The sequence below is a fragment of the Rhipicephalus sanguineus genome, chromosome 3 (assembly GCF_013339695.2).
Source record: "Rhipicephalus sanguineus isolate Rsan-2018 chromosome 3, BIME_Rsan_1.4, whole genome shotgun sequence".
NCBI classification, from domain to species: domain Eukaryota; kingdom Metazoa; phylum Arthropoda; class Arachnida; order Ixodida; family Ixodidae; genus Rhipicephalus; species Rhipicephalus sanguineus.
This window is the reverse complement of record NC_051178.1, coordinates 145,825,944-145,852,455: the sequence shown is the minus strand read 5'-3', so window position 1 is coordinate 145,852,455 and position 26,512 is coordinate 145,825,944. Positions and strand designations below refer to the sequence as shown.

Genomic DNA, 26,512 nt, shown 5'->3' with positions numbered 1-26,512 from the left:
GTCACAAATTAGCGGGTTATAAAGCGCGCGCGAGGCCGCTTTCAGCTGGCTACGAGACAGAACGGCGCGAACCGCTCGCCCAAGAAGCGCAAAAGACGAAAAAACAAGCATCAAAAGACGCCGGCGCGCCGCATCCTCCTCACCCACTCGAGCCAGACGCCGTCGACACGATCGAACGCCCGGCAAAGCCTGGATGGTTCTAGAAGGAAGGGGGGACGCATCCCCGAGCGGTGCCGCCGCGATTCGAACCTACGAGAAAGCTCTCGCCCCTTCTGTAGCCTTAGCTGTATTGCACGCCGAAGAACGCTCCCGACGCTTCTGGAAACCGGGGAAGAAGGGATAAAAGCGTGCAAACGACGAGAGGTCGGTGGAGTAGTGCAGTCAGTGAGAGAGTCGAGACAGGAGTGAGTCAGTCGCCCGGTGATGGTGAAGTTATGCTACGTGTGGCTTCGCTAGCCAAAGAAGACGTGTTTATGATGGTGTGCGGTCAGTCGATCGTCGATTTGGAAGAATCCGATGACGACACCGTGTGAGCCGTGACAAGTCACGACCAGGGGCGTAGCCAGAAATTTCTTTCGGGGGGGGGGTTCAACCATACTTTATGTATGTTCGTGCGTGCGTTTGTATGTGTATGTGTATATATACGCAAGCAAAACTGAAAAATTTCGGGGGGGTTTGAACCCCCCCAACCCCCCCCCCCCCCTTGGCTACGCCCCTGGTCACGACGACGGTTGAGCTACGACGATCAACGCTGGAGCTGGCGTGAGTGTTTCCTTGAAGAGAAGCATTCGATTACCGTCCAAGTATTGTGGACTGGATACGCCATTGTTTATTCAGGACTTTAACTGTCGTTGAATAGTTGTAATGCATGCGATTGCATTCGTAGCGTGTGATCTGTTTGTTTAGCTCCCGTTGTGTAAACACCATCTGAATTATATTGTGAAGTTGTAACTGGTACCAGCCGAGTGTGCATGTGTTTGTATTATTTGTATTGCCTTAAGTGAGAATATATTTCGTTTTCGTCTGTGTTATCGACTCTCGGCTCTGACTCGGTCTTTGGACCACAACCGGCGTTCGCTGGCGCACCAAAGGACCAACTCTAAATTGTCCGCGCTTTCGTGGTGCGTTTTCGGAGGGCCTTGACGCCAGCCCTTAGAATCCGCCCGGCGATTGCCGTCCCCATTAACGGGACAAGTGACAGTATACATCATTCGAAAGAAGTCTACAGGAACATGCTACCGTGTAGATGTAGGATAGGCTATACCCGAGGTCTTCGAATATGCGTTCACAAAACTAAAAAAAAGACGTGTTTCAGTCCGGCGCTCAAATTGTTGATGAGGCTACAAATCATCTCTTCTTCTCACTGTTTATGCGCGACATCAGATAAACCCGTTTTCTTAACGTGGCAGTTGTATGCAGACACCGCAGTTAATTTCAGTGCAGTTTTTACCAGTGCGCGCTTCGCGTACAGGCCATAGCACGCAACTTTCCGACTTCTTGAAGACTTTAAAGTTTCTTCAAGAAGGTGGAAAAGCACCTCGTGTCGACAACGAGGCAGCAACCCGAGCACAACGCGGTCGACGTGTCAAGAAGAGTCCAGAGTCACCTCACGCAGCGTCCATCACGCGAAGCGAGCGATATTGCTAGTCCGTACGAATGACCTTGTCACCATGCTCCTGGAAGGGCAAAGCGCACGAGGATTGCGCACACGAGGCCAGCTGCCGCAGGCGGGAACGAATTACAGCCCGTTTTCGATCGACTGTACGGACACACTACGCCGAGAACGCTCGCGCACATGAGCACGCCGCAGCAGAACGTGTCGGCAATGCCCGCGTAGAACATCGAGACACTCCACTTAGTCGTGAAGCAGCCTATGGTGTAGGCCACAGCTGGCAGGACAGCTGACAGAAACGATGCCGCGAGGAGCATCGCCGGCTGTGGTTGGGACGAGTACATCACTACGGCGAGTGCGACGGAGCCCAAGACGGTGTTCACTTCGGTTGCCTTGAAGCCGTCGCTGGCTTCGGCTGTAGCTTGATCGGGTAATAGACCTAGAAGCAGGCAGTGGAGCGTGTAGTAGACGCAGAGGCATCCTAGAGCTTCCAAGGAAGCCCAAATGCCCACGTGGGACAGCGGTTTGTCTTCTTGGCGCCTTCCGTGAACGGCGCAAGCAGATTCTGTGGCACCGTAGTCGACGTTTTCTGAGTAAGAGGACAGCATGGTGCTTTCTGTGGCTGACCTGCGAAGAGAATGCGTACAAGTTGCGAGGGGGTCAACCTGTATCAGTCACCCGTCATTAACTATTTCCAGCAAAGAAGTGTCACTCCTTAAAGAAAGGGGTTAGTGAAAAGGCGCGGTGTGATATTGATCTGTGTTTGCACCTAGGAACGGTGCGCATGTGCGGCGGGTCACGTGCCCTGGTTAGGCATATATGTTCGTTCTTGCTTAATGAAACTTTCAGTTGATAGAATGCGCTGGTGTCGTTCCCTCGCTCGTTCTTGTCCCAGTTCGCACTTGAAATTTCAGTGACACACGTGTACCAACTAGTACATAAGTGGCGAGACACCAAATGATCGCCTAGACTATGGCACGGAGTGAAAGTTTTGGCGCTGTTCTGACTTACACGCTCCTAGACATCCTCCTGCGTTCAGCTCGGTCGGCGAGAACAACGCCCAACTGCTGGAGGCAGAGGCCCACGGCGAACCCGATGCACACAACTATTTCCGCCACTGGCTTCTCGTAATTCCCAGTCTGGTTCAACATCCTGGACCCTGAGTACAGCATGTCGACGAAGGCCATGCCGAACAAAGCACCCCCGGAAATCAGCAGGGCCGTACGATGGTATCTGTAGTGGACAACAGATTTTGATCCCGTGAAGGCTCCACTATGCTGTTACAGAGATCTGGAAACTATATACAGGTGATGTATCTAGAGTCCAACGAGGAATCACTGGCCCGGGCTAGGCCTCCAGGAGCCGTCGTCCGGGGTAGGAGGTATATTTATTTATCTCTCTTTCCTGTTCTGTAGTCCTCGTGTTGTGTTCCTTAAAAGGAACCAGTGGTTAACGCTGGGACTCTCAAAGTGGTAAATGTCTTCATATTCTCATGCCACTGTTTTGCACTATCTGCCAGTAATTTAGTGCAAATATTTCGAGAAAAGTTCTCACTAGAAGAAGGAATTGGGGAAATACGTGGCTAACAGAGCAAAAATTGAATGAGAAACATGTTTTTAAAATAGAGCAAAAAGATAAGCAATATATTTTATAGCATCCATTGGATTCAAGCAGACACCTTCGTAGCGAAAGTCAGCGTACGGGGCTTTCGGTGACTGTCGCAACGTGTCCCAACGCTGAAAATAGTTTGTCTTTATGTGTGCACCAAATAAAAGCCGTAGTTCATGCGTTTCAATGCTGGTCGAATTGAGCAACGTGCTAGCGGGGAGAAAGAAAAACTTAGTTAATTCTTAAGGTAAGATATAGATATTTGACAAGATCATTCTACTCGACAACCAAAAGTAGAATTTACTTCTCGGTTGATGTAACGCATTCGATGATCCGTTTACGACAGAACACTTACACGAGCCATTCTTGCCGAACGTCTGCCCGAATGTGTAGCCAGTAGACGAAGGGCCCGGCTACCAGGTTACCTCCAAGCAGGAGCAGCGCTCGCAGCGTCGACGTGGCGTCCATGACAACACGAGCACTGGAATCGAGATAATCACGATACTGAGGAATAAATGGATTACAGAGTCTCTAGAATTGGCCTAGCTTTGCTTGGATCGTCTCTGCGATTGGCCCAGTTTACTTTTACACTATCTCAGGGACTGACTGACTTTACTCGACGAAAAAGCTATCGAACAGCCACGCCAAAACTAGATCAGGAAGGCAAAGATAGCTTAGGCTCGGCAAATCAGTTGTCCATTTGAAGGCACTTATTTGTTCCGGTGAGGACATTTAGGTACCATTTACGGTTATACCAGGCACCGGTACTAATGAAGCTTATGTACAGGTCGCTGTAGAAATCGTCAAATAGCAACGCTGCTATCATCTACCAAGCAAGGAACACACTTACGCACACGAAAGCTCTCACCTTCCTCACATGGTATCTGCCAATGAGCTGGTTTCATGCTAGAATTTAGAAACGGTCAGTACCAATCAATGACTTCGAAAAGTGACTGAAATTCTGCGCGGTAGCCAAGAGGCTACGGTAGTGGGTAGTTCACCCTTGCTTGTCATAGCTCACGCACTGAATACTCGTGCTGAAATATAGTTCAGTTCGCAGTAATTAAAGCGCCTCAATAGCCACTTATGAGGAAGCGCTATCGCGACACGATAATACGTATCCGATTACACCGTTATCGCATGTAGATAAAAATGAACGTTGATTTCTTGTATCGGAAGACACTTGGAAACGGACTTACCGCACGGCACGAGAAAAATAGAACTCGCTACTTAGCAACGTGTTACGCGGACGGAACACGCTGGCTCGCTCGCCTGCCATGAAAAGTAGGGCACGGGCAAGCTATAGCTATCTGCTTCTTCCAAGACACGCTCGATATTCTTATCAGTTCTAGATTAGAGACGTCGTTCGGCTGAAGTGAGAAAGTAGTAGAGTTCAAGAGGCTACGACGCTTTGTGCCTCGATATCAAGTCGTCTTATCGGCGAATATGCATTAGTAGAACTCTGCAAATAGATTGTGTGGAATGCAAATTTATGTAATGTTGGCGCTCAGACAAGCAACTATGGTCGAAGGTATAAATACTGAGTACTTCTAGTTACGTCATACATGCGTACACACTACGAAGGGCAGAGACATGGGCTGAGGGTATAGAGTGCAAAGAAATTGCGTCATGGAATCCTTAGATCGTAACGCATCAACTATTTCTATGGTTATTGAAAAAAGACAGCTTCACATAATGCGATATGAGGTAGATATGCTGAACTATTCTGGACTGAGTAAAAGTGTAACATATCTGAAGCTTATTCGTAAAAGTGTAGAATCTCCTCATCTAATTCATACAATGGAGTTTATCAACTACTCAACGAAACGTCATGTATAGCAAGACAACAAACCATATCAAGTTTGAGCGTAAGTATAATTTCGGTTACCGTATTCGAATGCAGGTGAAGGAAGAGGAAGAAAAGGCAGGAAAGTCAACCAGACGCGCGTCCGGTTTGCTATCCTACGCCAGGGGAAGGGGATTAAGGGATGAAAAGATAGGGAGATGATAGAAAGTAGTGAGCATACGAAAAATTCGCGTAAGCGTAATAAACAACACTGCCGCGTTCCATAGTACTGGACGCAGGATCTCAAGCGTATCACATTCCACTGTACATAGTCGAGTCATGGGGCCTACTGAAGGCTTGCAAGTGCTGGATATATAGAACGTCCAGTACCTGTTGTGCGGATTGAGCTTGAAACGTGTCAATCTTCTCATCTGATGAAAGCGCGGCCCGATTGGGCTTAATAAGGTTGGATGCGTGGGATCGTTGGTAGTGGGTCATTTCTTAAGCTTCGCTGTAGCGCAGCAAGGGACATCGACACCAGAGAAAAACGCGCGAAGACACACAGCGCTCTGTGTCATCGTACGTTTCCTTCTGGTGTTCATCACCCTTTTTCCGAAGACGCGCGGTTCACAATTGAGAGAAAAACGCCCTCATGCACCGTGTCCCCGTCTTATTACCTTTAAAGACGATAGTCTTTCTTGGGATACTTGAACGCAGAAATTTTGGTCTGTCTGTCTGTCACACGATTCAGCCACCCGGCCAAAGTTTAAGCACTTGCTGAGCGCCCAGCCATCTTGAACTGGTAGCTGCGTTCATACTTGTGAACATTGTCGATTAAAAAGCAAATATTACGCATATCTGAGGCGCAACATCAATACGTAAGTATTGGGTCGTGTGTTCCTTTACTAGAAAATACATAGATACATAATTCTAAAGACCGTAGTGTTTCTTAGGTTACGCTGAAAATGCGACGCTATGCACGAAAAAGCCCTCTGCCGACGATATGGTGTTGCCACCTGGCAGTGGCCCTGGGAACAGCATCACGGGTTGCCGCGGATGAGACCGGGACTCATGTAGTACGGCCAGTACGGCCGGCAGAAGACTTCGTCCTTTCTTGCTCTCAGTGTACATGATTTCAAACCAAGTAGTAGATCAGTTTTTCCTTTTGAGAGAAAGGGTACTCCGCAATTTCTTACACGCGCGAAAAGGAACTTATGTCGAATACTAGTGCCACCGCGAACCCATTAGTTCTTCAAGTGGATAACGCCTGAGCTTGGTGCTCGGCTGCGTGTAGGGGCTTTCTTATAGTAGACGTCAGGGGGGGGGGGACGTGAACTCACTGTGGCGCCTGCGAGGTCTCCAGACAACATTTTTTTGTCTATATACGCCCCCCCCCCTCCTCTTTTATTTCTATTCTGCATTTTCCCAAATGGCGCGGCAAAGGGCACCATTTCTAGCGAAACATAGAGCGTCCTTTCTAAAACCAACCAAATTTCTAAAAGCCATCACTACCCGGAGGTCGCGGGATCGAATCCCGGCCACGTCGGCTGCATTTTCGATGGAGGCGAAAATGCTAAGGCCCGTGTACTTAGCTTTAGGTGCACGTTAAAGAACCAGGTGGTCAAAATTTCCGGAGCCCTCCACTACGGCGTCCCTCATGATCATATCGTGGTTTTGGGACGTTAAACCCCAGATATTATTCTAAAAGCCATCATTACCACGACTGGCAAGTGCCCGAACGCTGACTAATAAGGAATGACGTTTATGCAAGAGAGCATTTTACAGTACGGGCGTTTAACACCATGGCAACCGTCTGAAGTGTTCAGCAGCTTGCTTGGGAGCAGATTCAAGAGACATAGACCACACAATATAGGCGACATAATTATCGCACTACTCAGAAGTCACAGACTAGTCTGATAAATGTACCAACTCGAAATAATCAATTTCACGGGGTTGTTATCCGCATCTGCGGGAATAGTTCGTGCAAAATATGGCTCTATTCCGACACGCTGTGTGGAAATCAGCCGAACTTGAAAAACGGCCGACACTAATTACATTACCACGAGCAATGTATTGAAATGCAAAGTTCAGTGAATCCCATGCATATATCCTCCAGGGAAAAGGAAATGCTTTTGCGAGAACGACGCATACATTGAGACATACGCAGGAGGAACAATAGAAATCGACAGTGATGCTCCAAAGATAAGGCTATCGTAAGCATACATACAACGGGCTAGGTTGTGAAGATGCCTTTTCGGCTGGCACAATGCCGAACGGGGAACGGGAACAATACCACCCTCGTCGATTCTCGAGTCCGTGGACATTGTGGCGACCGCCGACTTTTGACTCCGTGTGCCAGCTGCCAGATAAGGCTGCCTGCTCCCTTCTTGTGTTTGCATCGAAGCAGGGTCGATAAGAGAGCACGTAGATGAGATGCGCCAGTGGCATTGTCAGATGTGCTGCTGCGGTGGTTGTTGGCCCATCCGGTTTCTCGGGCATTGAGTAAAGTGTGCGTGGAAACAAACACCACCGTAGCACAATGGGTAGTGGAAGGTGCTCGTAGCGCAGATGTTACGGGTTCGTCTCCCAATGAGGGCAAGCTATTTTACATTACTTTGTGGCTTTTGTATCTCCTCAAAAACACCTAAGGACTCCCCTTATAATTTTTTCGGCTTCGTACTGTTGTTACTGACATACATATATCGTCCCTCTGTTTGCCTTCTCGTTAATTCACCGTGAGAACTACTGCGTTATACTTGTTCATACACCCGGGCGAAGTAACGCGTGTACAAGTGCACGTTTACACAAAGTTTTTTTTTTTTTTTGTCTTCAAACTTTGTTTCTCATCTCTCTGTCTTACGCTACAAGTGCGCAGTGTAACAAACCTAGCAGGATAGACAAGCCTTTCCTGCGCTTTACGATGAAAAAAGAAACAATATTTTGTTCATTGGTTGTAATGACCAACTTCATCTTCAAAGGTGCGCTTAGTGAACACAAACGACACAAACGAAAAAGTACAGGACATAAGGCAACGAGCGCAAACTACCAACTGGTTTATTGTCTGAAGAAACGTAGCCCCAAGAAAGAGGTGTGTCAAACGAACTCCTTTCTTGGGGCTACGTTTTTTTAGACAATAAACCAGTTGGTAGTTTGCGCTCGTTGCCTTATGTCCTGTACTTTTTGTTTGTGTCGTTTGTGTTCACTAAGCGCACCTTCGAAGATGAATCAACACCAACTAGCCCACCTTATAGCTCTTCTTAATGAGCAACACCTCCTAATTCATTCCTTCCCAACTCCCGCTTGAAGTGAAGGGAAGCTAACGATGAAGCAATGAGCGTAAACTGTATATGGAAAACTGCGGGGACGGGTACATAAATGGGCTCGCATAGTAAATGTCACAGTAGATTATTCGGCATGTATGCTCAAGCATTACAGAACAAAAATGGATGTCATTCCTTTGGTTTTCTTTCTCGTGCGAAACTTTCTACCGTTGACACGCATATTTATTTCAGCAGGGCAAACTGTTATTATTCAACGATGCAATGATGCGTTATTGAAAACAGACTTTCAATATTCTAACATAAAGAAAGATGTCTCTCGCGCCATGTTCACGCGGCATGATTTCAGACGTGCTTTTTATTGCATCAAACAAACAATCAGACAGTAATGGCGATGACAAGAGAAACACACACATGAATGGCTTTAAAATGCTGAGTTGAAGTCAAATTCGCTTTGAACTTTAGTGCACACAACATTTAGCAACAACACTTTGGGAAGTGTTTACACACTGTCTTATAATCCACAGTGCTTTACGTTGACATCTTACTCAAACACGAGTAAAACCTCTAAGAACGTTGCCGTTGTTAAATATGCGTGAAACGCAGAGCTCACAAACGCGACGCATCTCCACTGCAAAAAATAACCCTCTTAACATATCTACATTATGCGCGATTGCATTGTTGCATTTACGTTCAGCTGCACCACGATTGGCACGTTGTATCACATTGAATATAAGTTGTTCGCCGACGGTTATTTCGTTTCATACAGATCTATTTCAAAGGTCCTGACCTGCAGAATCAATGCTTACCTATACAACACTCACAACAACAACAAAAAACACGAGCTTTTTTTTTCACTCAGTCATGAGGTAAAACAAGGACTAGCGTCAACATGATACCGAAGCCGAGCAGAACTGCGAGCAGCTGCAGCACTCCGCTCAGCTGACTGTTCTTGTCCCTCTGCAGGACTTCGAAGAAAGTCACGTACAAGAGCGTGCCCGTCGCGACACCATTGAGTCCGGCGACCACGGGCGAGTCCTCGAGCTTGTTCTTGGTCACGGCTCCTATGAGCGCGCCGAGCGGCGACATCACCGAGAAGACGGCTATGTAGATGAGGATGGTGCGCGTTCGCATGTGGCTCGCCTTCATGTCGAAGCCCACGACGAACGCGATGACGAACTTGTGGATGGAGATGGCGAGGAACATGATCCAGGTGGCCTGGTCCGTCGACTGCAGGCCAAGGGAGAGGCCCTCGAAGATGGAGTGAAACGAGAGCGCCACCACGATTAGCACGCTGCCGAGAGAGAAGCGCTGCGTGCCGTGGTCCTCGTCAGCCACAGCGTCCGCCGAGAAGCTCTGCTTGTTCTCCACGCCGTTCTCGTGCACCGGGGGAGGTTGCTCCGCATCGTGGCTGTGAGTTGGGTGAGAAAAAAATAGAAAGGGCGGTGACGAGCGTTGGCCCGATGGGCAGGGCATGTAGTGCCAAGGCAAGATTATTACTTGTCATTAAGAGTAACAGACTGGATTCAAATACAAGGCAAGCGCACGAGGTGGAGGCAAAAAGCTAGGTGGGCAGTTGAGATTAAAAAGTTAGCGGGAATAACGTTGCCGCGGCAAGCCCAGGACTGAGTTAATAGGAGAAATATGGGAGACACATTTTTCCTGCAATGGGCGTAGTCAGGCTGATGATGATGATGAGGGCAACTTAAGCTTTATACTGAGGATATGGTTTACTCCATGGCCCAATTTTTTCTCTATTAATAGAGAGGTGCTCACAGATCAGTGCGTTTACCTTCAAATTATAACATGTTGACGAAAATTTGATACAAAATTGGGAGGTGGCGTTAAGACAAAGCTTGTGGCTACTATGCGGAGTTATGTTACCCGTCAAATGAAAACAAGGACACGCGTTGGTCTTAACGAAGGCATTGACTTTGAAGAAGGCTTACGATGAGGTTTAAATGACTGCGCCCAGATAGCCCTTACATATATTTCTTACTGCAACAGCGGTACCCTCTCTTTAAGATAGCAACGTAATGGCGCAAGAATCATGCCCACCTGCAGTTCATTACAGCGGCCGTGTGCGAGTGACCGTGGCCGGAGGTGTGGTGACTGTGTCCCAGGCAGGCGTGGACGATCTCTTCCAGCGCGTAGACGGCGAGGAAGCCCACACAGACGACACCTTCGGTGACGGGAAAGTCCGTCGTCAACTTCTCGAATCCTTCGCGCACTTCGGGCAGAAGGTGCAGGAAACTCGTGGCGAACAGTACGCCACCTCCGATGCAGACGAGGAACGCGAACGCCTTGCTGCCCCACCTCGCCATGCTGAGCCTCTTGACGAGCCAGATGGGAAGCAGTCCCGACAGCAGCGTTCCGAACAAGAGCAACAGCGGGGCCACGACTTGAGACCACTGAAATGCCATCTTTACACCGGTTTCTTCAGTTCTTGTAGAGTTTGTACTTGTGGGAAGCGTCGTCTAGTGTCTTCGAGTGGCGCTCTCAGAACGGGTCCGGGATTCTGGGTCAGAACGAGACACACGGCGCTCGTCAGACACTCTTGCGTTTTGGTGAATCTGCGAAAACAGGAGAGGTGTACGCATGCGTTAGGTCAGTGGTTCGCAACACTGGTTGGCGGTACATCGAGTTCTTAAGATCTGCCAGAACTGACCTTGGGTTTTCTGTTCCATTACGACTCGGGGAAAGCTTTGCAGGCAGACAGGAACAGGGAGGACGTAGTAGGCCGGGAAGGCGCTCCCGCGACAACGCAAAAAAAAAAAAAAAATGCGACGATATACGTAATTTGCGTGGGTCAGCGTACAGTTACTCCAACACGCTGCACAGTGCTCCAGCGCGAGCCTCGCATAAAACGGGCTTGTGTGCGACTTTGCACCGATGTTCAGCGCTGTGCAAGGTGAAATGCATGTGAATGTTATAATTTAAATTTCGAATAGATAAGTGTTGACCAAAGCAGTGTGGCACAAAAGTATGACATAGATGAGTACCTATGCCTCCAGTGTCCGACCAGTAAGTAGGTGAGTTCTCAAGAAAGACTGGCTGCGCGAAGGGCGAGTTACATGTTGAAGTACGACCGTAGGTGCCATCCTCAAATACCCGCAGTGCCCTCTTTTGCAAATGATATGCCTCATGAATAATTTCCACTGAAGAAAAAAGCCTAGCATGTCATGCTCTTTACACAAAAGTAAGGAACGACTGACAGCCTTAAAAATTTCCAAAAAATCTTTGGGCCTACCTGCTTCCTATAGCCACATTACAGCCCGGTTACGTCATAATGGTATTGAGTGCAAATCACAAGACAAGGGAAAAGACAACAAGGACGCTGCGCTTACGTCATCCTGTTATGTTATCCCGATGACATATTTCATGTACACGCAAAACTCAGCGCAAGGCAGGCAGGCCAAAAAAAAAAAAAGGCCGGAAATCGGAAACGTGTCGTTCTTCTTTGTTTCATTATACGTACTTGGTCGCCAATGCAAGTGGCGTTGGAGAGTACAGTGCAAACGTAGTCACACACGAAGTTGCCGACGCCTATACGCGTATTAGCAGCTGCGGGTTCCTTGAACCCGGAAAAATAACGAAAATTTTAGAAGTAAATACCACAAATCAAAGTATGACTCTATAAATAAAATACGCAATGCTTTTACCATGTATCGAAATAAGGGACGGCACCATAGCATTTTTTTCTATTGGACTTGATTTTAGCGGACGATTGCAGATTTAGAAAAGTGGCCCCATACTTTCAGATGTATAAAAGTGGCCACATAATGCATTACCAACTCGCCCAACAGTCTTTTCTTCTAACCCGTACTTTGTTTGCTCATCACCATGGTACATACCCACTCCGAAGGATTGGCCAAGACTTCGTGATCTGAACATTTAGAAAACAATTTGAAGATGCTATAAAGATTAAAAAAATAAATAAAAATAAAACGAGAATAAAAGAAAACATAACAACGAAATTATTGTGTGATTGGCAAGCAGACCAGACAGCTGCGTTAACCTGACCAGAACGATTTTGAACGGATGTACTCGACTTTAGTACATTTTTTTTAATGCTTTACAAATATTTGGAAAAGTGTATGTTAAAGTGGTATACGTTTGAATAGACGGCGAGGAAGCCCACAGTGGTATACGTTTGAATGAACGTATACCATTGAATAGTAGCTTGAATAAATTTACAAACTGCATCAAAGGCATCCCTGTGGAAATATCCCAAAGTGGAAGCACCGAAGTTACGTACAATTTCTGCAGTTAAGTTTAAACTTATCTTGGCAGATGGGGATAACGAGAAGTCTTTTTCTAAGTATAGTGAATAACTGCCACATGACAAAAAAATAATGTTCAATGGTTTCTATTTCTTCGCAGAACCGACAGAGGGGCGATATCGCATAACAAATACTTCGTCTTTCTGAAAAATTATAATAAGGACACGGATTGCCACGTATATGGCGCGGTTGTGGGACTTCAGTGCGGTGATTTATATGATTAAACTTCAAATAAAACCAGCAGCGTTACGACGTTTGGAAGGAGGAAAGAAAGCTGGAAGCGTGCCTTCGAACCGGACAAAGCAGTCTTCACAATTTTTAAATACATTTATATCCTTACTCCTGTGAAAATAACACATGATAACGCCTCTAAAATATCAAAACGAAACCTCGAAACAGTACCTTGACGCGGCATGAAGCGAGAAATGGGCTGGTTGGTGTCTTCAACGCTGATTGTGTTTTTGCGGAATGAGCCCAGAGAAGACAGGGCAAAACCCAGAATGGGTGTGCGTGTCGCTCCCACCCGCAGCCAGGTTATCTCGGCGCTGCTGATTAGAGCATTGTGTAGCATTCAGCCGTTGTTCTCACTGCAACTATTCGCGTCTACGAAAAGGGTTTGTAAGCTTCAAGTAAACAGGACGCACGGGAGCCCCCGCTTTCGTGGAAACGTACGCGTAAGAGTGTGTAGCCGATAAGCTTTTAGATTGTAGCTGCAACAGCGTATGATAGAACGAATGGACAATCTAATATGCAAAAAAAATATTACAGAGCTCGACAGACCACCGTCTCGCCTGGTAATATCCCTGTTGGTAAAGTCGCTTACCATTGTTGTTTTAATAAGGAGTTTTACAATGTTTAGAATTTCTTATTTTAAAATTTGTCTAAAGGGACACCAAAAAGGAATATTAACCTAAGCTGCAATGATTAATTACGCTTCTACAATAAAAAGAATGTCGCCTACCTATAAGAGGAGGCTTAATGAGGCGGAAAAGAGACAAGAAAAAAGAATGGAGGGAGGCGCCGCGTTGAAATTCAGACATCATCTCCTTTGAGACACGTCGTTTTGTCGTGTAACATTTGTGGTCGAAGACAGACTATACGTTGCGTTCTAATGAAACGAGGGACGAAAATGAGCACTTCTCAAGAAAGATGATTATCCCACGTTGGCCGAAATACGAAAAGATACCTTGAAATTTATGTCTTCACACCGGCGTATCGGCGCTGTGTTTTTAGTGCGAAATACAATACCGTTCGGCATACGTTGACAGTTCGAGCTCTAACCGCGAAATTGACAAAAATTGAGCTTTGTGCAAGTACTTAAGCAACCTAAAATGGTATTGTGTTTTGGGAGCTATTTTAAGACCCAAACTTAAGCGGTTGCTTTCCAGATCATTTATTTATTTATATATATATATATATATATATATATATATATATATATATATATATATATTTATTTATTTATTTATTTATTTACAGAAATACTGCAGGCAACATGGGCCAAGCAGGAGGGGCACAAAGAACGGTGATAAATAACAAAACTTAAATACGGGAATATTTATATAAGAACTCAAAATGACAAATTGTAGAAGATAATAAACACACATGATCCACTTAGGCATCTACTTAGCCTACTAACTTGAACAAACTATTCTGATTAAATAAAGTTGAACCATAGAACTGTAGAAAGAGCAAGTTCGCTTACATCTGGGCACATAAGAGCATTTGCAGAGCTGCGTCTCACTTTCACACGTGTGTGTTTCACCGCCAGCAATATTCTCCTCATGTTTCGTTTCCCTTTTATTGCGTTTTTCCGACTTGTGTGCTCGCTTTCTTTTGTCATGGCAACTCGCCGTCATCTGACCCGATGCTATGGCTCGTACAAAGAAGCGTTCGTGAATAATGTTGAGCTCTCTCTCACTTTATTTTGCGCTGTTCCGCACCTGTCCATTTTCAGACTGTCACCTCGAGGCGCGATGTTGCAACGGATGGGCTTGCGTGTTTGCATGCGTGCGTGCGTTTGTGTGGACGTGTGCAGACATGTGTGTGTGTGTGTGTGTGTGTGTGAGTGTGTGTGTGTGTGTGTGTGTGTGTGTGTGTGTGTGTGTGTGTGTGTGTGTGTGTGTGTGTGTGTGTGTGTGTGTGTGTGTGTGTGTGTGTGTGTGTGGTGTGTGTGTGTGTGTGTGTGTGTACGTGTGCCGACATGCAGTGCGTTGCGTCACGTAATGCAAAAACGAGCGACGGCATAGAAGATGGGAACACTTTCGCAAGTGCACAAGTAAGCGGGGAAATTGTAGATGTGTGAAACGTGGCCTCGCTTGACTGACGGGCGTCGTGGGCATTGCAGGTGAGACGCGACTCGAACCAGCGCAGCTCGAAGAACGCCCGAAGTAAGGCATCAGCAGAGATCAAAGAGGCAGCTTCGACGGCAGTGCTTTCTCAGTTACCCGATTATAACAGGGTGCTGATATAACGGAGTTGGAATTACTAATGCATGTAGGTTTTAAGTGCAGAATTACAACGAAATCACGGAGGAGGAGAAGAATAAAATATAAGCAGGGAGGTTAAACAGGGCTGAGCCCGGCAATTAAAATATACAGAAGCCTGAAGTGCTCTGTGTATGTCTGTTTCCGTGCTGAAAGCCTGCCAAGGGTCCTCAGCAAAGCATTACGATGACGTAAACTTACACACGACTTTTTTATAAATGGCAGGTTATCAGGCTCCAATGCCGGCACTTCGACACGAGCAACGTCACAACGGAGGACGCATTTATAGTTGTTTGTCACGTGAAAATGTTTTAAGGCAAAAGTCTAAGTGCCTCATTCGAAAGAAAAAACGCGGAGTGTGATAGGGAGGATCACGTGACCTCGCACAAAAAGAGAAATAAAAAGCAGGGTTCGAGCCGGAATCGAACACTGCGTGGCAGTCAGGCATTCTACCACGGAGCCACACCAGCGCTTGAAACTTGGCATAAAGGCCCTGCACAGGTCAGTCGAGGAGTCACGTTAACAGATGTCATATTGCGTGCATAGGCGTGCGCAGGGTTCCTCTTCAGGGGGGGGGGGGCGAAGGTTCATCGCGGCGCTCTCCCCTCCCTATTAAGTCAATATATTGGGGAGACATTGCGCCCCCCTCTTCTTAGGTGACATGGAGGGGGGGGGGTGCCCCCCTGGCCCCCTCTGCGCACGCCTATGATTGCGTGGCAGAAGCGTGTGAATTGCGTAATGAGTGGGTGGTTTAAAGCTGCCCACCAATTGCAAATGTCTCAGCCATAGTTTACCATCGTCATAATCATCATCAGCCTTAGAATCAACACAGCGTGCAGCTATACGTACATATGTGCTCACATTGCCTTACAGACGCGCAATGAGTACTTCGCTACTTCGCAAAATGATGATGAATTATGGCGTACCAGATGGCTTTCGCCTTCGAGTCGTCCTAGGCAAATGCACAAGCGACCCTGTGAGTTTTTAACTTGTCCTTAAGTCTAAACTGGCGACCCGGCCTGGTAATCGAATTAGCGGCTGAAACAAACAACTTTAGCCCCTTTGTTCCCGAGGTAAGCGGCTTCATAATTTTCAGAAACTCGTTTTATGCACGGTATGCGCATTATTCGACATGTTCTAGAAAACGATGCCGCCAAACAACGTGATAAGTGTGCGACACAAAGTTGGATGGAGTGCGTGTAAAGTAATGTTACGAACGTTTTAGTCGCAATCCACCGGACGAGGAGCGCTTGTATTTGTCGCATACTCGAACACCATGGAGAGCTGTTGTGGTAAATAGTTTCACCGGAATACGCTCGAATGCACTTGCGTGCGATGGCACGATGGCATCGTGTTCCTCCAGTGCATTGACAGAACAATGTGGCACATAGCAAACCACGAAAACGAACGAGGTGTGGACAATAGCCACTGTGTAGGCGAGAAGGGAAATCTGCAAATAATTCAACATCAAATAGAAAAAAGAAGGCTGTGCTAAGCGGTATTTGACTGAGTGAAAAAGAAAGAAAGAAAGAAAGAAAGAAAGAAAGAAAGAAAGAAAGAAAGAAAGAAAACGCTTAAAGCGCGGCTTGCTTTGCGTGCGCCCGTAATAAAAACAATGTTGAGCTCTTTTGCTTGTAGGTAGCGGTCAGAAAGCGCGAAATACAAAAGCATAAATTTGCGCAGTGTCTGGTGCAAAATATGGCAGCACATTCAACGCGCCCTTTTGGAGTTTATACATATAAGAAGTCCCTTCGTATCTTTGCATAAGGGAAGTGAAACACACACACCACACACACACACACACACACACACACACACACACACACACACACACACACACACACACACACACACACACACACACACACACACACACACACACACACACACACACACACACACACCAGCGTGCTGCTTATTAGTTGCGCGCACATTCACCACCAGCTGGAATGACGATGTCTTGGCGTCAGCTGGCAACTAAAATATTATTACAGCTGTGCACACATGGTGCTATATACAGACTTTCGAGCACTGTTTTAAACGACGCCATAGAAAATTGCCTTCGTATCCATGATCTGAGAAGCAAGCAAAAGATTGTGCCTTTATCTCATACAGTTACGCTATAGCACATAAACCAAGGTTGCCAAAGAATAGGTATACGCGTATATATAGTTATGAATGCTACGATGCATTCTCGGCCATCGTTAAACACGCGGAACAAGATATCGCAACGCAGTATGGCGTGCAGTCTTTTTCTGCAGGTGCACTTAGCCTGAGCGCTGATCTTACATGTGTGCTTGGTGGCCTCTTGCGCAGCGCTCTCTGAGATCTCGTTACCCGTACGAGCGTCACAGCGCTTGCTAATCGGCGGGTGCTTGGGTTCTCAACGTGAACAGTGGATTCCGCAGTTTTGCCAAGCTTCTACAGTGACCTCATAAGACGGCGCTGAGAGTCACGACAGTCGTATCTTGAGAGCTATCTCCATTGTGACTCAAAAGGAACCCGCAATTTTTGAAGGTTTGAAGAAGAACTTAACTACGCACTAGGTGTGTGCGAATATTCGAAATTTTCGAATAACTAATCGAATAGCATTCTATTCGCTTCGACACTACAATCGAATAGTACATATTCGAAATGCCGAATATTTTTCGAATAGTTTTCGAATAACAGCACCGACGGGAGAATCCCAACACAACGATACTTTGGAACAGCTAAAGGTCATTTTTCTTCTTTTAATCACTGAATTACGAATATGCGTGCAGCCCAAGCTTTTACAAGACTGCCGACGCTGTATTGATTCCCGGATGAAGGCGTTTTTTTTTTTTTAAAACTCCACGATTAGTTTTTACTGCGCTGGAGCTGTACCGCCTTAATCGTTTCCTGTCTTCATCTTGTAATAACTTAAGGCGGGGACTACGGCTGCATTCAGCTTCATGCATAACAACAGACGCAAGCGCTGGGTTTGCGTAAATCGTTGTTGCCGATACAGCTTTCAACACTGATGTTTACATGCTTTCAGTGCCGAAGCCCATGTTGTGATGACAGGTTTATCTGTTTCATTACAGCTTTAGCTCTATGGGTGGTGTTCGGATCAAAATTATTTAGTTTTTATGTCTCAATTCTGTTTAAAAGGAGGCGACAAAGTATCCCCTTGATTACTGTAGCCACTACACAGTATTTTAACCTACAGTTACAAAATATATCGAATGCTCTGGTCTCTGCTGTATACGAGCTTACCCAAGTTTTCATAATTTTGGTATTTTGAGTCGATTAAAAAGTAACCGTGATGTTCTTTGGTGAAAGCTCGTGAATATTTTTATCAAATAAAATGTTGTAGAGCTTTACGACTGTTTTTTAAAATGGTTGTCTTATATTCGAAAACTATTCGAAGAATATTCGATTAGTATTCGCATTCGATTCAATATCATTATTTGATTCCTATTCGATTCGTTTCCAACATTAACTATTCGCACACTCCGCACATATAGGCCTCCCAAGCTCGGCCAGGGGGCGCTGCGTCGCACGCGTTTCGCCGCCTTTCTTGCAAAAACCGGTCGCTCCTCTCCCCGCGCCTGCCTTGTGACTGCGCTGTCTCAGTACGTTCACGCACCCTGCACGCGCTGTTCTCTGCTCGCCGTGCACGTGCAGCTTCACGTGTCGCTTGCTCTGAAGGTTTAGAAAGATCCCAGAGACGAAAAAAAAAAAACGTTTTCATGGTGGGAATCTCACCAGAGGAGGACGGTTGATCGACCACCTTTTCGGGACCGAGCACGTCGTCAAGGACGATGTTGTTTGTGCGAGCGCTACGTGCGTGCCGATGGTGAACGGGCCCATTTCTTTGACATGAATAGGGAGGTGACTGCGAGAGTTCTGTAGTTATGTTACCGGTAAAACGCACATTCGTTGCGGCAGTCGTGTCTACTCGGAGCTGTCAGCAAACATCCAGCAGGCTTTCGCGTGCGTTTTCGACTGATAACTTTCGATTGCTTGGATGCCAAGTTTGTCGTGAGGCTTTAAATTTATCATGAGCTCATTGTGAATAGCATAAATTTACATTTACCCTGTTGAGTCACTGGCAGCATTGCAATGCGCAGTGTTCAGTTTCGTGGGAGTTTCATTTTGCCGAGGTTTACATCGGATGATAACAACGTCGGATCGCAAGTTCAATGCCACCTTGGATCTTTTAGAGCTCCCTTTGACAGCATAATGATGCGTGCAAAAAAAAAAAAATGTTTCATGCCCACTTCGACCATGCATGCTTCTTGCAGAGGCGTGTTTCATTTCGCATAATATCGACGCCTGATCACGCACCGTGTTCGCTGATTCGAATGTCGCTTTGGTTGTTTCGACTGCTCGCTTGGTCAGCATCATACTATACAATACCCACAGGGATCGCGCATGTTTATGATTATGCCGAGATTTGTGCCCGATGATAAGCGCGTCTGATTTCGCGAAGCCATCGAAAATTTAATTGCCGCCTTGCTTATTTTTTCATCTCGTTTCCACAGGGGCAACTGTATATCGCCCGCGGCCCACGCGCATGCAAGGAGCGTGAGTCGCGGGCTCACGCGCCTATATATTACGTGCCGAAACCACGTCATTATTATGAGGCACACCGTGGTGGGGGACATTGGATTAATTTCGGCCACCCGGGGTTCTTTAACGTGCACCTAAATCGAGGTACGCCAGTGTACTGCATTTCGCTCCCGTCGAAATGCAGCTGCCATACGCGGGAATCGAACCCACGACCTCGGTCTTAGCAGCACAACACCTCAGCCTACTAAGAAATCACGGCGTGTCTCATGCAAGGCCAATATAAACGCTCTGTGCAAACATGCAGCATAATTCTGTTTACAGTGAGCCGCGACGGCTAATTTACCGCCATCAGCAGAATAAAACACTTGTAGTACTCACGGTACGGTATTTAAACTGTGGTGTATTAAGCCAACATGCTCAGCTGCTGTCACATTACAAATGGTTGACTCGGAAAGCCAGCGCGCGATCTCGAAATGTACAGCGGCTGTCTATTTTTTGTAGCTTTGGTTCACAAACGCACTTCTCTTTCAAATGCCATCGCGTTTCTCCCCGTTAATAGTTCGTATTACTGTGTACGACAAAAACTGCTCCAAGGTGACAAGACCGCGAAAGCATCGCTTAGTGCGGCGAACTGTCATAATCCGCTCTTGACGCCTCTGCGCTTCGCACTGCTTGCATTGGAAACGGTAGAACTTGACGGGCAGTTTTCGGCTCTTCGTCATTTTTAAACTTTTGTGACAGTTCACAATGCAGCAGGACTGCGTGCCTGCTTTCCAGTACGATGAATGACCGGCACCCATAGCGTGAAAAATGCGAGATAAAAGCCCCAGGGAGCACGTACTCCGCGCGCGCAATAGGAAAACCAAGCAAGCGCGACCCGTCCGAGCTACCAGAGCTTTCCCCTCTCTCCGCTGGGGCGGGGGACGGCGCTGCGCAAACTTGAGCGTTGCACGTGGCGTCGGCGGACGCTAAAGTATAAAACTGCGTGCCAAAACCGCCCCGCGGAATAATATTAGCAAATGCGCTCTGCGAGCGCTTTTTATGGGTCATTTCGAAATGCGCCAGGACCCCACATCTGCGACGCGTGACGACACGGAGTAAACGCAATGGTATTCCGTATTCCTTGGTACGGTATAGGCCCCCTGTCAGTCGTCTTAAACTATTTAAATTTTTTTTCCTTTCACGTCAATAACGTCAGCAATAGACCAATTATACAGCTGCTTAGCATAATGAAATTGCATAGATCATGCTACAGAACGTACGCACTGGTATACAACTGGGCGGAGGGGGGCAGTGCGTATTCTGTTAGAGTACACTCAGTGAACAGTCCGTTTCAGTGCGTGTTTCTACACGCTGATTTTGCACTAATTGAGATACGTTGGTAATGATTGGCGCCATCTGCCTGCTACGGAAGTCTGTTTAATCAACGTGCGCTTATATGGGCAGTCAGTTTGGTGGACTCTTGCAGGATACATTCATTAATGAAGCGTGTATACTACAGTTCACGCCCTGCTTTATGATTAAACATATGAAGCTCGAGTAGTGCAATTTCGAGCTCTCCGTTCTCACGACGCGTTTTTTTACGCAATAAAATGAGACTTATACTTCGTTAATTGACAAGCTTATCTTCGCTTTGCTGAGCGCTATTTCCGGAGTACCGCTGACAGTTTCATTATCACGCGTACGACGGCGCCGCTGCCCCGACGTCAGCCTCGTTCGCGGCGGAATCTTGCTTGTCGCGCAGTGAAAGTTCAATGTCCGAGAGGATTGTCAGTAGCGTCTACTATCTGCTTTTCGAGAGATTATGAGCAAGTCTCACTTGCGCCCGCCCACCTAAAATTGTAGTGGGCTTCTTGGACATGCTTTAATACATACAAAGGCGAAAGCCTTAGATGCCTCATCAAACGCCGAAATTGACCGTCGGCGGCGTCAACACGGGTGATCCAAAAAATTATCACGCGATGACACCATGGCGCGATGACACCATGACGTCACGCGATGACACCATGACGTCATAGACTGCCAAATGTCGTGACGTCATCAAGGCGTCACTAAGGCGACACATAAGGTGACGTCACACGATGGCATCACCACATGGGATCGTTGATTGGTCAAAAATGGGCCGATCCCGGAAGCAAGCTTAAGACCAGGTGAAGTGCAGACAGCTTGCAATGCCTACGCTCCTGGAGGCACTGCAAAAGCACGTTAGTTGCAGAAAGCTTTCGGAGGGGGACGGGAGAGGATCAATACATGGACTGAGAAGGAAATGATCAGGACTTTCGCCTTCGAGTCGTCTTAGGCGAATGCATAAAGGCACCGTGTGAGTTTTTGAGGCCTCAGTATTCGCGTTCTTTAGAAAACTTGAGGGCAACCTCACGACAATGAAATCAATTGGCTGGTATAAATTCACAAGTGTACTTAATGAAGAACATTCAGGCGAGAAATGATAAGGCGAGGCTGCCACTAAACGATGAGAGGTAAGCTCTACCCCTGTGCCTATGTGAACGTGCTGCGCAATCGTAACTTCTTAGGGCACCTTTATTTAATAAGCTCCGACACTTTCATATAGCTCCATGAAAGAGTTGAAAGTGCGTATCACTTTCAGGCAACCACAAATGAACGCTCATTTCCAGGCAGACTAGCATTCATTTGCGGTTCCAAGTGCTACGAGCACTTAAGTGTCACTGGCCTTCTCCAGCCATCCTACGGGAGCACCTGTTCTTGTATAGGAAACAAACAAACAAAAACAAAAAGGTTTGTTTCGGCCGGAGTGAATGCCGGTGAAACTTCCCAAGGCGGTATATCCCTGTATCTTGCTGACAACAACGATAACAAGACCGTCATTGCCCTTTGTCTCCGTCTCGTGAAAGATTATCGTTAAAGCAAGCTCAAAGTAAAAAAAAAACCTAAAAAAAAAAAGCCCAAGGACTGATTTACTGAGCACTTATGTGGCGTCAGTGCCTGCTATACTATGCCTGCGACGTCAGCCGAAAAGCTGGTTTCTGGCCTTCTCCTGTTCTCTCCTTTTCCGCTACGCTAAGTAGTGTCGGCTGCGAGCGATTGCTGCGGTGGCCACTCCAAACCTTTATGCCTCCGAGAGTAAAGGAACTTCTACTGCCGTCCCGGAGGCAGCGTCCGCCGTAGACGCCGTTGAAATGGCTGTAATGGGGTCACTTTCGATGCTATCGTAAGTAGGGCCGGCTGCGAGCGCTCCTTGCGGATACTACACGGAACTACGAGGATCGAGGAGCGAACGACGTGTCAGGCATCTAGTAAAGGAGACATTGGCAGCATAGAGGGAATCCATATGCTCAATTCCATTCCCTTCTTATCACCCACCGCTCAAAGACCAATCCATCCTGGTGTGTCTCTATGTCCTCGGGAAGTTGCGCTTACTCACTCGCATCATCGATCCTCCTCGACAACGTCAAGGTATAGGCGAAGTGCCCTTGAGACCACTGATGAAGCTTTGAAAGGAAGACAATAATTTGTGTGAGGTCAAACGAATCATTCATCTCACGTCGTATATTGCTTGTTCGTTCATTCATATCTCGAACCACCGCAGGCGTGCGCAGTGTTCAAACTAATACGGGGAAAAAAAAGGGGGGGGGGGGGGGGTATGCAAGTTTCACCGCAGCGTCCACTACACCCCCCCGCTCGTGTTGGTCAAGGTCCGAAATAAAACAATAATGGTTAAAGGTGGGAAGTAAACAGTTTTTAGAATGCAACACCAAGAGTCCTCAGCCGTCAAAAAAAACTGCATGGCCATAAGCCTATAGACTTTTTGCTTTCGGCAAGACGAGCGCGTACGGAACGGCTTATGAATAAAAAAAAAAGAGCTTCACTAGTTCTAGTCAATCACGGAATGGGCTTCAGTGAAAAGATCAAAAAAAATTAGCTCGAGGAACACTTTTGGGGCCCGTACAACAAGTATACGCGCCGCACGCATCATACTGGGGCGACAAACAGGCACTAATTGTATCAACAAGCAATGCAGAAATATCATTTCAGCCACGGAGGGCGCTACGCGCAGCACAAAACAGTGACAAAAGAAAATTTTGCGACGACATCGCGGGCCACGTAAAAATAAAGGAGCATCGTTGCGCGTTCTTGACGAACTAATCTGGTCAATCAGGCTATGTGCAATTAGCTAGAAAATCAATTAAGGGATTTATTACGTTCAGTAGCGCCGACATTGTTTACATAATATCTTTTCGCAGCAGTGTATCAGAACATTTTTCACTGATATGACAGAATTGACTCTCTTGCATTATCGTATCATAGACTTCTGTGAGATCAATACGTTGTGATACGGCATATATAAGCAATACATATATAAGCAGTACAGTATAAGAAAATTGATAAGAGCTACGAGTAATCGCTCTTTGTTGACGAGCGAATTCCGAGCAATCAAATGTTCAGAAAGAGCCACAACAAAAGGCGCAAGAACAACTCAAGATAATTTAGTGAATAGTACTGCTTAGCTGTGCGATTTTTCCTTGTGATGCTTCTAAAGCAGATTTTCGCAGCAACCTATAGGATACAGCGGGAGAAAGATCAGCGCATATATTACTGAGCAAAAACAAAGTGATACTTTTGTTCCCAGCTATTGTTGACTATGGCAAGTTGCAACACTGCAGTAGACACGAATGACTTTTGGGGTGAATGATTGTGCCTGTCACGTATCCGCCTGAGAAAAAGAAAAAGAAAACTGCGAGATCCTGAATATTGCCATTTTTTAGCTCAAATTGTTGACCTGCTTGTACAGGTTGTATCTTCTGACGAAAGACGGCGTCATTCATGCTTTGCCGCCAAACTGCTTTCTTTTCACAGCTGTGATTTTAACTTTTTTTGTACCGTTGCTAAGAATAACGACGATGGTTCATGAGCGTCGGCAGGATTTTATCTTGGGGGGTGCAAGCCTGTGTTGCATCGCGGCTGGGAGAGGGGGAGAGCGCCGGTGTAGCTTGGGTGGGGGCAAGTGCTGGTGTGGCTTGAGGGGGTCAAGTGCCCCTTTTGCACCCCAATGCCGACGCCGCGCTGGTTCCATTTCAGACCACGGCAGCCGCATTTAAATATGGCGAAATGTTTGAGGCCCGTGTACTTAGATTTAGGTGCACGTTAAAGAACCCCAGGTGGTCGAAATTTCCGGAGCCCTCCACTACGGCGTCTCTCATAATCATATCTTGGTTTTGGGACGTTAAACCCCAGATATTATTATTATTATTATGGTGCCATGCCGTGGCGCATAATGTGCATGTGCACTGTTTACGCAACATTGAGAGTGCATATATGACAAATTAACGAGACCGTTATGTACTCTGCGAAGTTTTTTCCTCTTTAATTAAACTGAATCACCTTTCGGTAATGATGAGCTGATCGTAGTTTAGGAGTACGGCGCTGGATGTATAGCACGCACATAACGTACAACTGGACTCGGTCGGCAGTGCTGGCACACCCGCTTCATGACTATAGTGTACTGTCGACCGCAAAAGTTTGCGGGATGTGCAGCGCGTGGCGGAGCGACGGAAAACTGCATTGCTGCGTCACCTACCGTGATGCCGCGGGTGTTGAGGCTATCGGCCGCAGCCTCAGCGATTAGATCCGGCAACGGCACGTTGTCTAAACGCGCCGTCTCTAATCGCTGAGGCCGATAGCCTCAACACCCACCGCATCACGGTAGGTGACGCAGCAATGCAGTTTTCTGTCGCTCCGCCACGCGCTGCACATCCCGCAAACTTTTGCGGTCGACAGTACATGGAATCACGTCTGATATCTGCGCGCACACAGGGCACATGTGACTGACGCACAGGAGAGAAATGCGCGATAGACGATGGAGCATGTATAGAGGGAATGGTAAAAAGGTCAGCGATAAGCCGTAAATATTGGCCTGACTAATCGCCTGGCGCGCTGCGCACTTCACGCGGTGGAAGCGTTGAACTTCACCCAATTGTATGGCGCACCGTAAACAATACTGTATTGGCAGTCGTCCAGCGCTCCGCTGAGAAGGCACACTTTCAAAATGCAAACATTTTATATATACTTCTGCTAGACCGTACGTCACTGCATAATTCAAACTCAGGAATGCTTCCTGGTGGCCGTGGTGTCGAAATCAGCTCGCTCCAAATTCTCTGAGCAACTCATCCAGCCTTTAAATTGAGTAAGTCGCAAGCAGCGTAGGTCGAAGACGAAGACAGCCGAGGAGACTGCTTGACTGCCGGTATAGTCCGCTTTCTACGCCGCAAAATCGGCGATCGCCTCTCGAAAAAAAAACTGCGGGCGGCTGAGTTTCGACATATCACTGGGTCTCGAGGGGTGTGCCTATCGATATCGCGGCGTTTCACCGCTCTGCGGCACACAACGCTTTAAGCCTCGCGAGTTCGTCGTTCAAGATAACCCGCGTCTCCACCGTCGCCGTAAACGATCCAGAGAGGTGAGAGCGTGGGTGAGAGCGCGCCGGTGTTTTTTGCGCACAGCCCCAACTTGCGTTCCGTCCGCACAAACCGCGTACGGTATATAAAAGCCGCCGTCGGTCGCTCCTACTGCCGTGCCAGGTGCTGGCGCAGGCTGGCTGGCGAAGCCAGCCGTGCGGCTTGCGCAAGCTGCCGCCGCACCGCGTCAGCCGCGTGCCCACCATGCCCACCATGCGGCTATCACGCGGCCATATAATGCTACAAGGCGTGCGAGAGAAAAGACGTAAGTTCCTCTTACCCCGTCCGCGTACGATGCGGTGGTCTTTCCTTGGAGCGCGGTTGCGTGCCGTCTGCAAAGCTTGTCGGGGCGTATTTAGCGATCGGCGTCGCCGCGGAGTGCAGTTTGTCCGCTGGTGGCTTATCGGGCGCGGAATGAATAAGGAGGAGGAGCGAAGAGGAAGGCCTGCGGAGAGGAGGACGGGCATTCCGTTATCGCTACGCGCACCTCTC

At 47.3% G+C, this 26,512-nt stretch overlaps 2 protein-coding genes across 4 annotated transcripts; both read right to left on the bottom strand.

Annotated features, from left to right (window-relative positions):
- Nucleotides 1–778: 778 nt before the first annotated feature.
- Nucleotides 779–16,418, bottom strand: LOC119387391 (uncharacterized). Its single transcript, XM_037654765.2, has 4 exons — nucleotides 16,272–16,418; nucleotides 3,576–3,701; nucleotides 2,624–2,845; nucleotides 779–2,239 (listed from the first exon to the last, which is right to left on the bottom strand). The coding sequence occupies exons 1-4, from the start codon at nucleotides 16,316–16,318 to the stop codon at nucleotides 1,666–1,668; spliced, it is 969 nt and encodes a 322-aa protein (XP_037510693.1). The 5' UTR covers nucleotides 16,319–16,418; the 3' UTR covers nucleotides 779–1,665.
- Nucleotides 8,507–26,461, bottom strand: LOC125756185 (zinc transporter ZIP1-like). Of its 3 annotated transcripts, none has more exons than XM_037654766.2 (3): nucleotides 26,301–26,461; nucleotides 10,343–10,857; nucleotides 8,507–9,695 (listed from the first exon to the last, which is right to left on the bottom strand). In XM_037654766.2, the coding sequence occupies exons 2-3, from the start codon at nucleotides 10,705–10,707 to the stop codon at nucleotides 9,143–9,145; spliced, it is 918 nt and encodes a 305-aa protein (XP_037510694.1). In that variant the 5' UTR covers nucleotides 10,708–10,857; nucleotides 26,301–26,461; the 3' UTR covers nucleotides 8,507–9,142. The 3 variants fall into 3 exon arrangements, with proteins under 3 accessions (XP_037510694.1, XP_037510696.1, XP_049269464.1); XM_037654768.2 differs by lacking the exon at nucleotides 26,301–26,461 and adding an exon at nucleotides 12,970–13,037; XM_049413507.1 differs by lacking the exon at nucleotides 26,301–26,461 and adding an exon at nucleotides 10,953–11,835.
- Nucleotides 26,462–26,512: the final 51 nt, after the last annotated feature.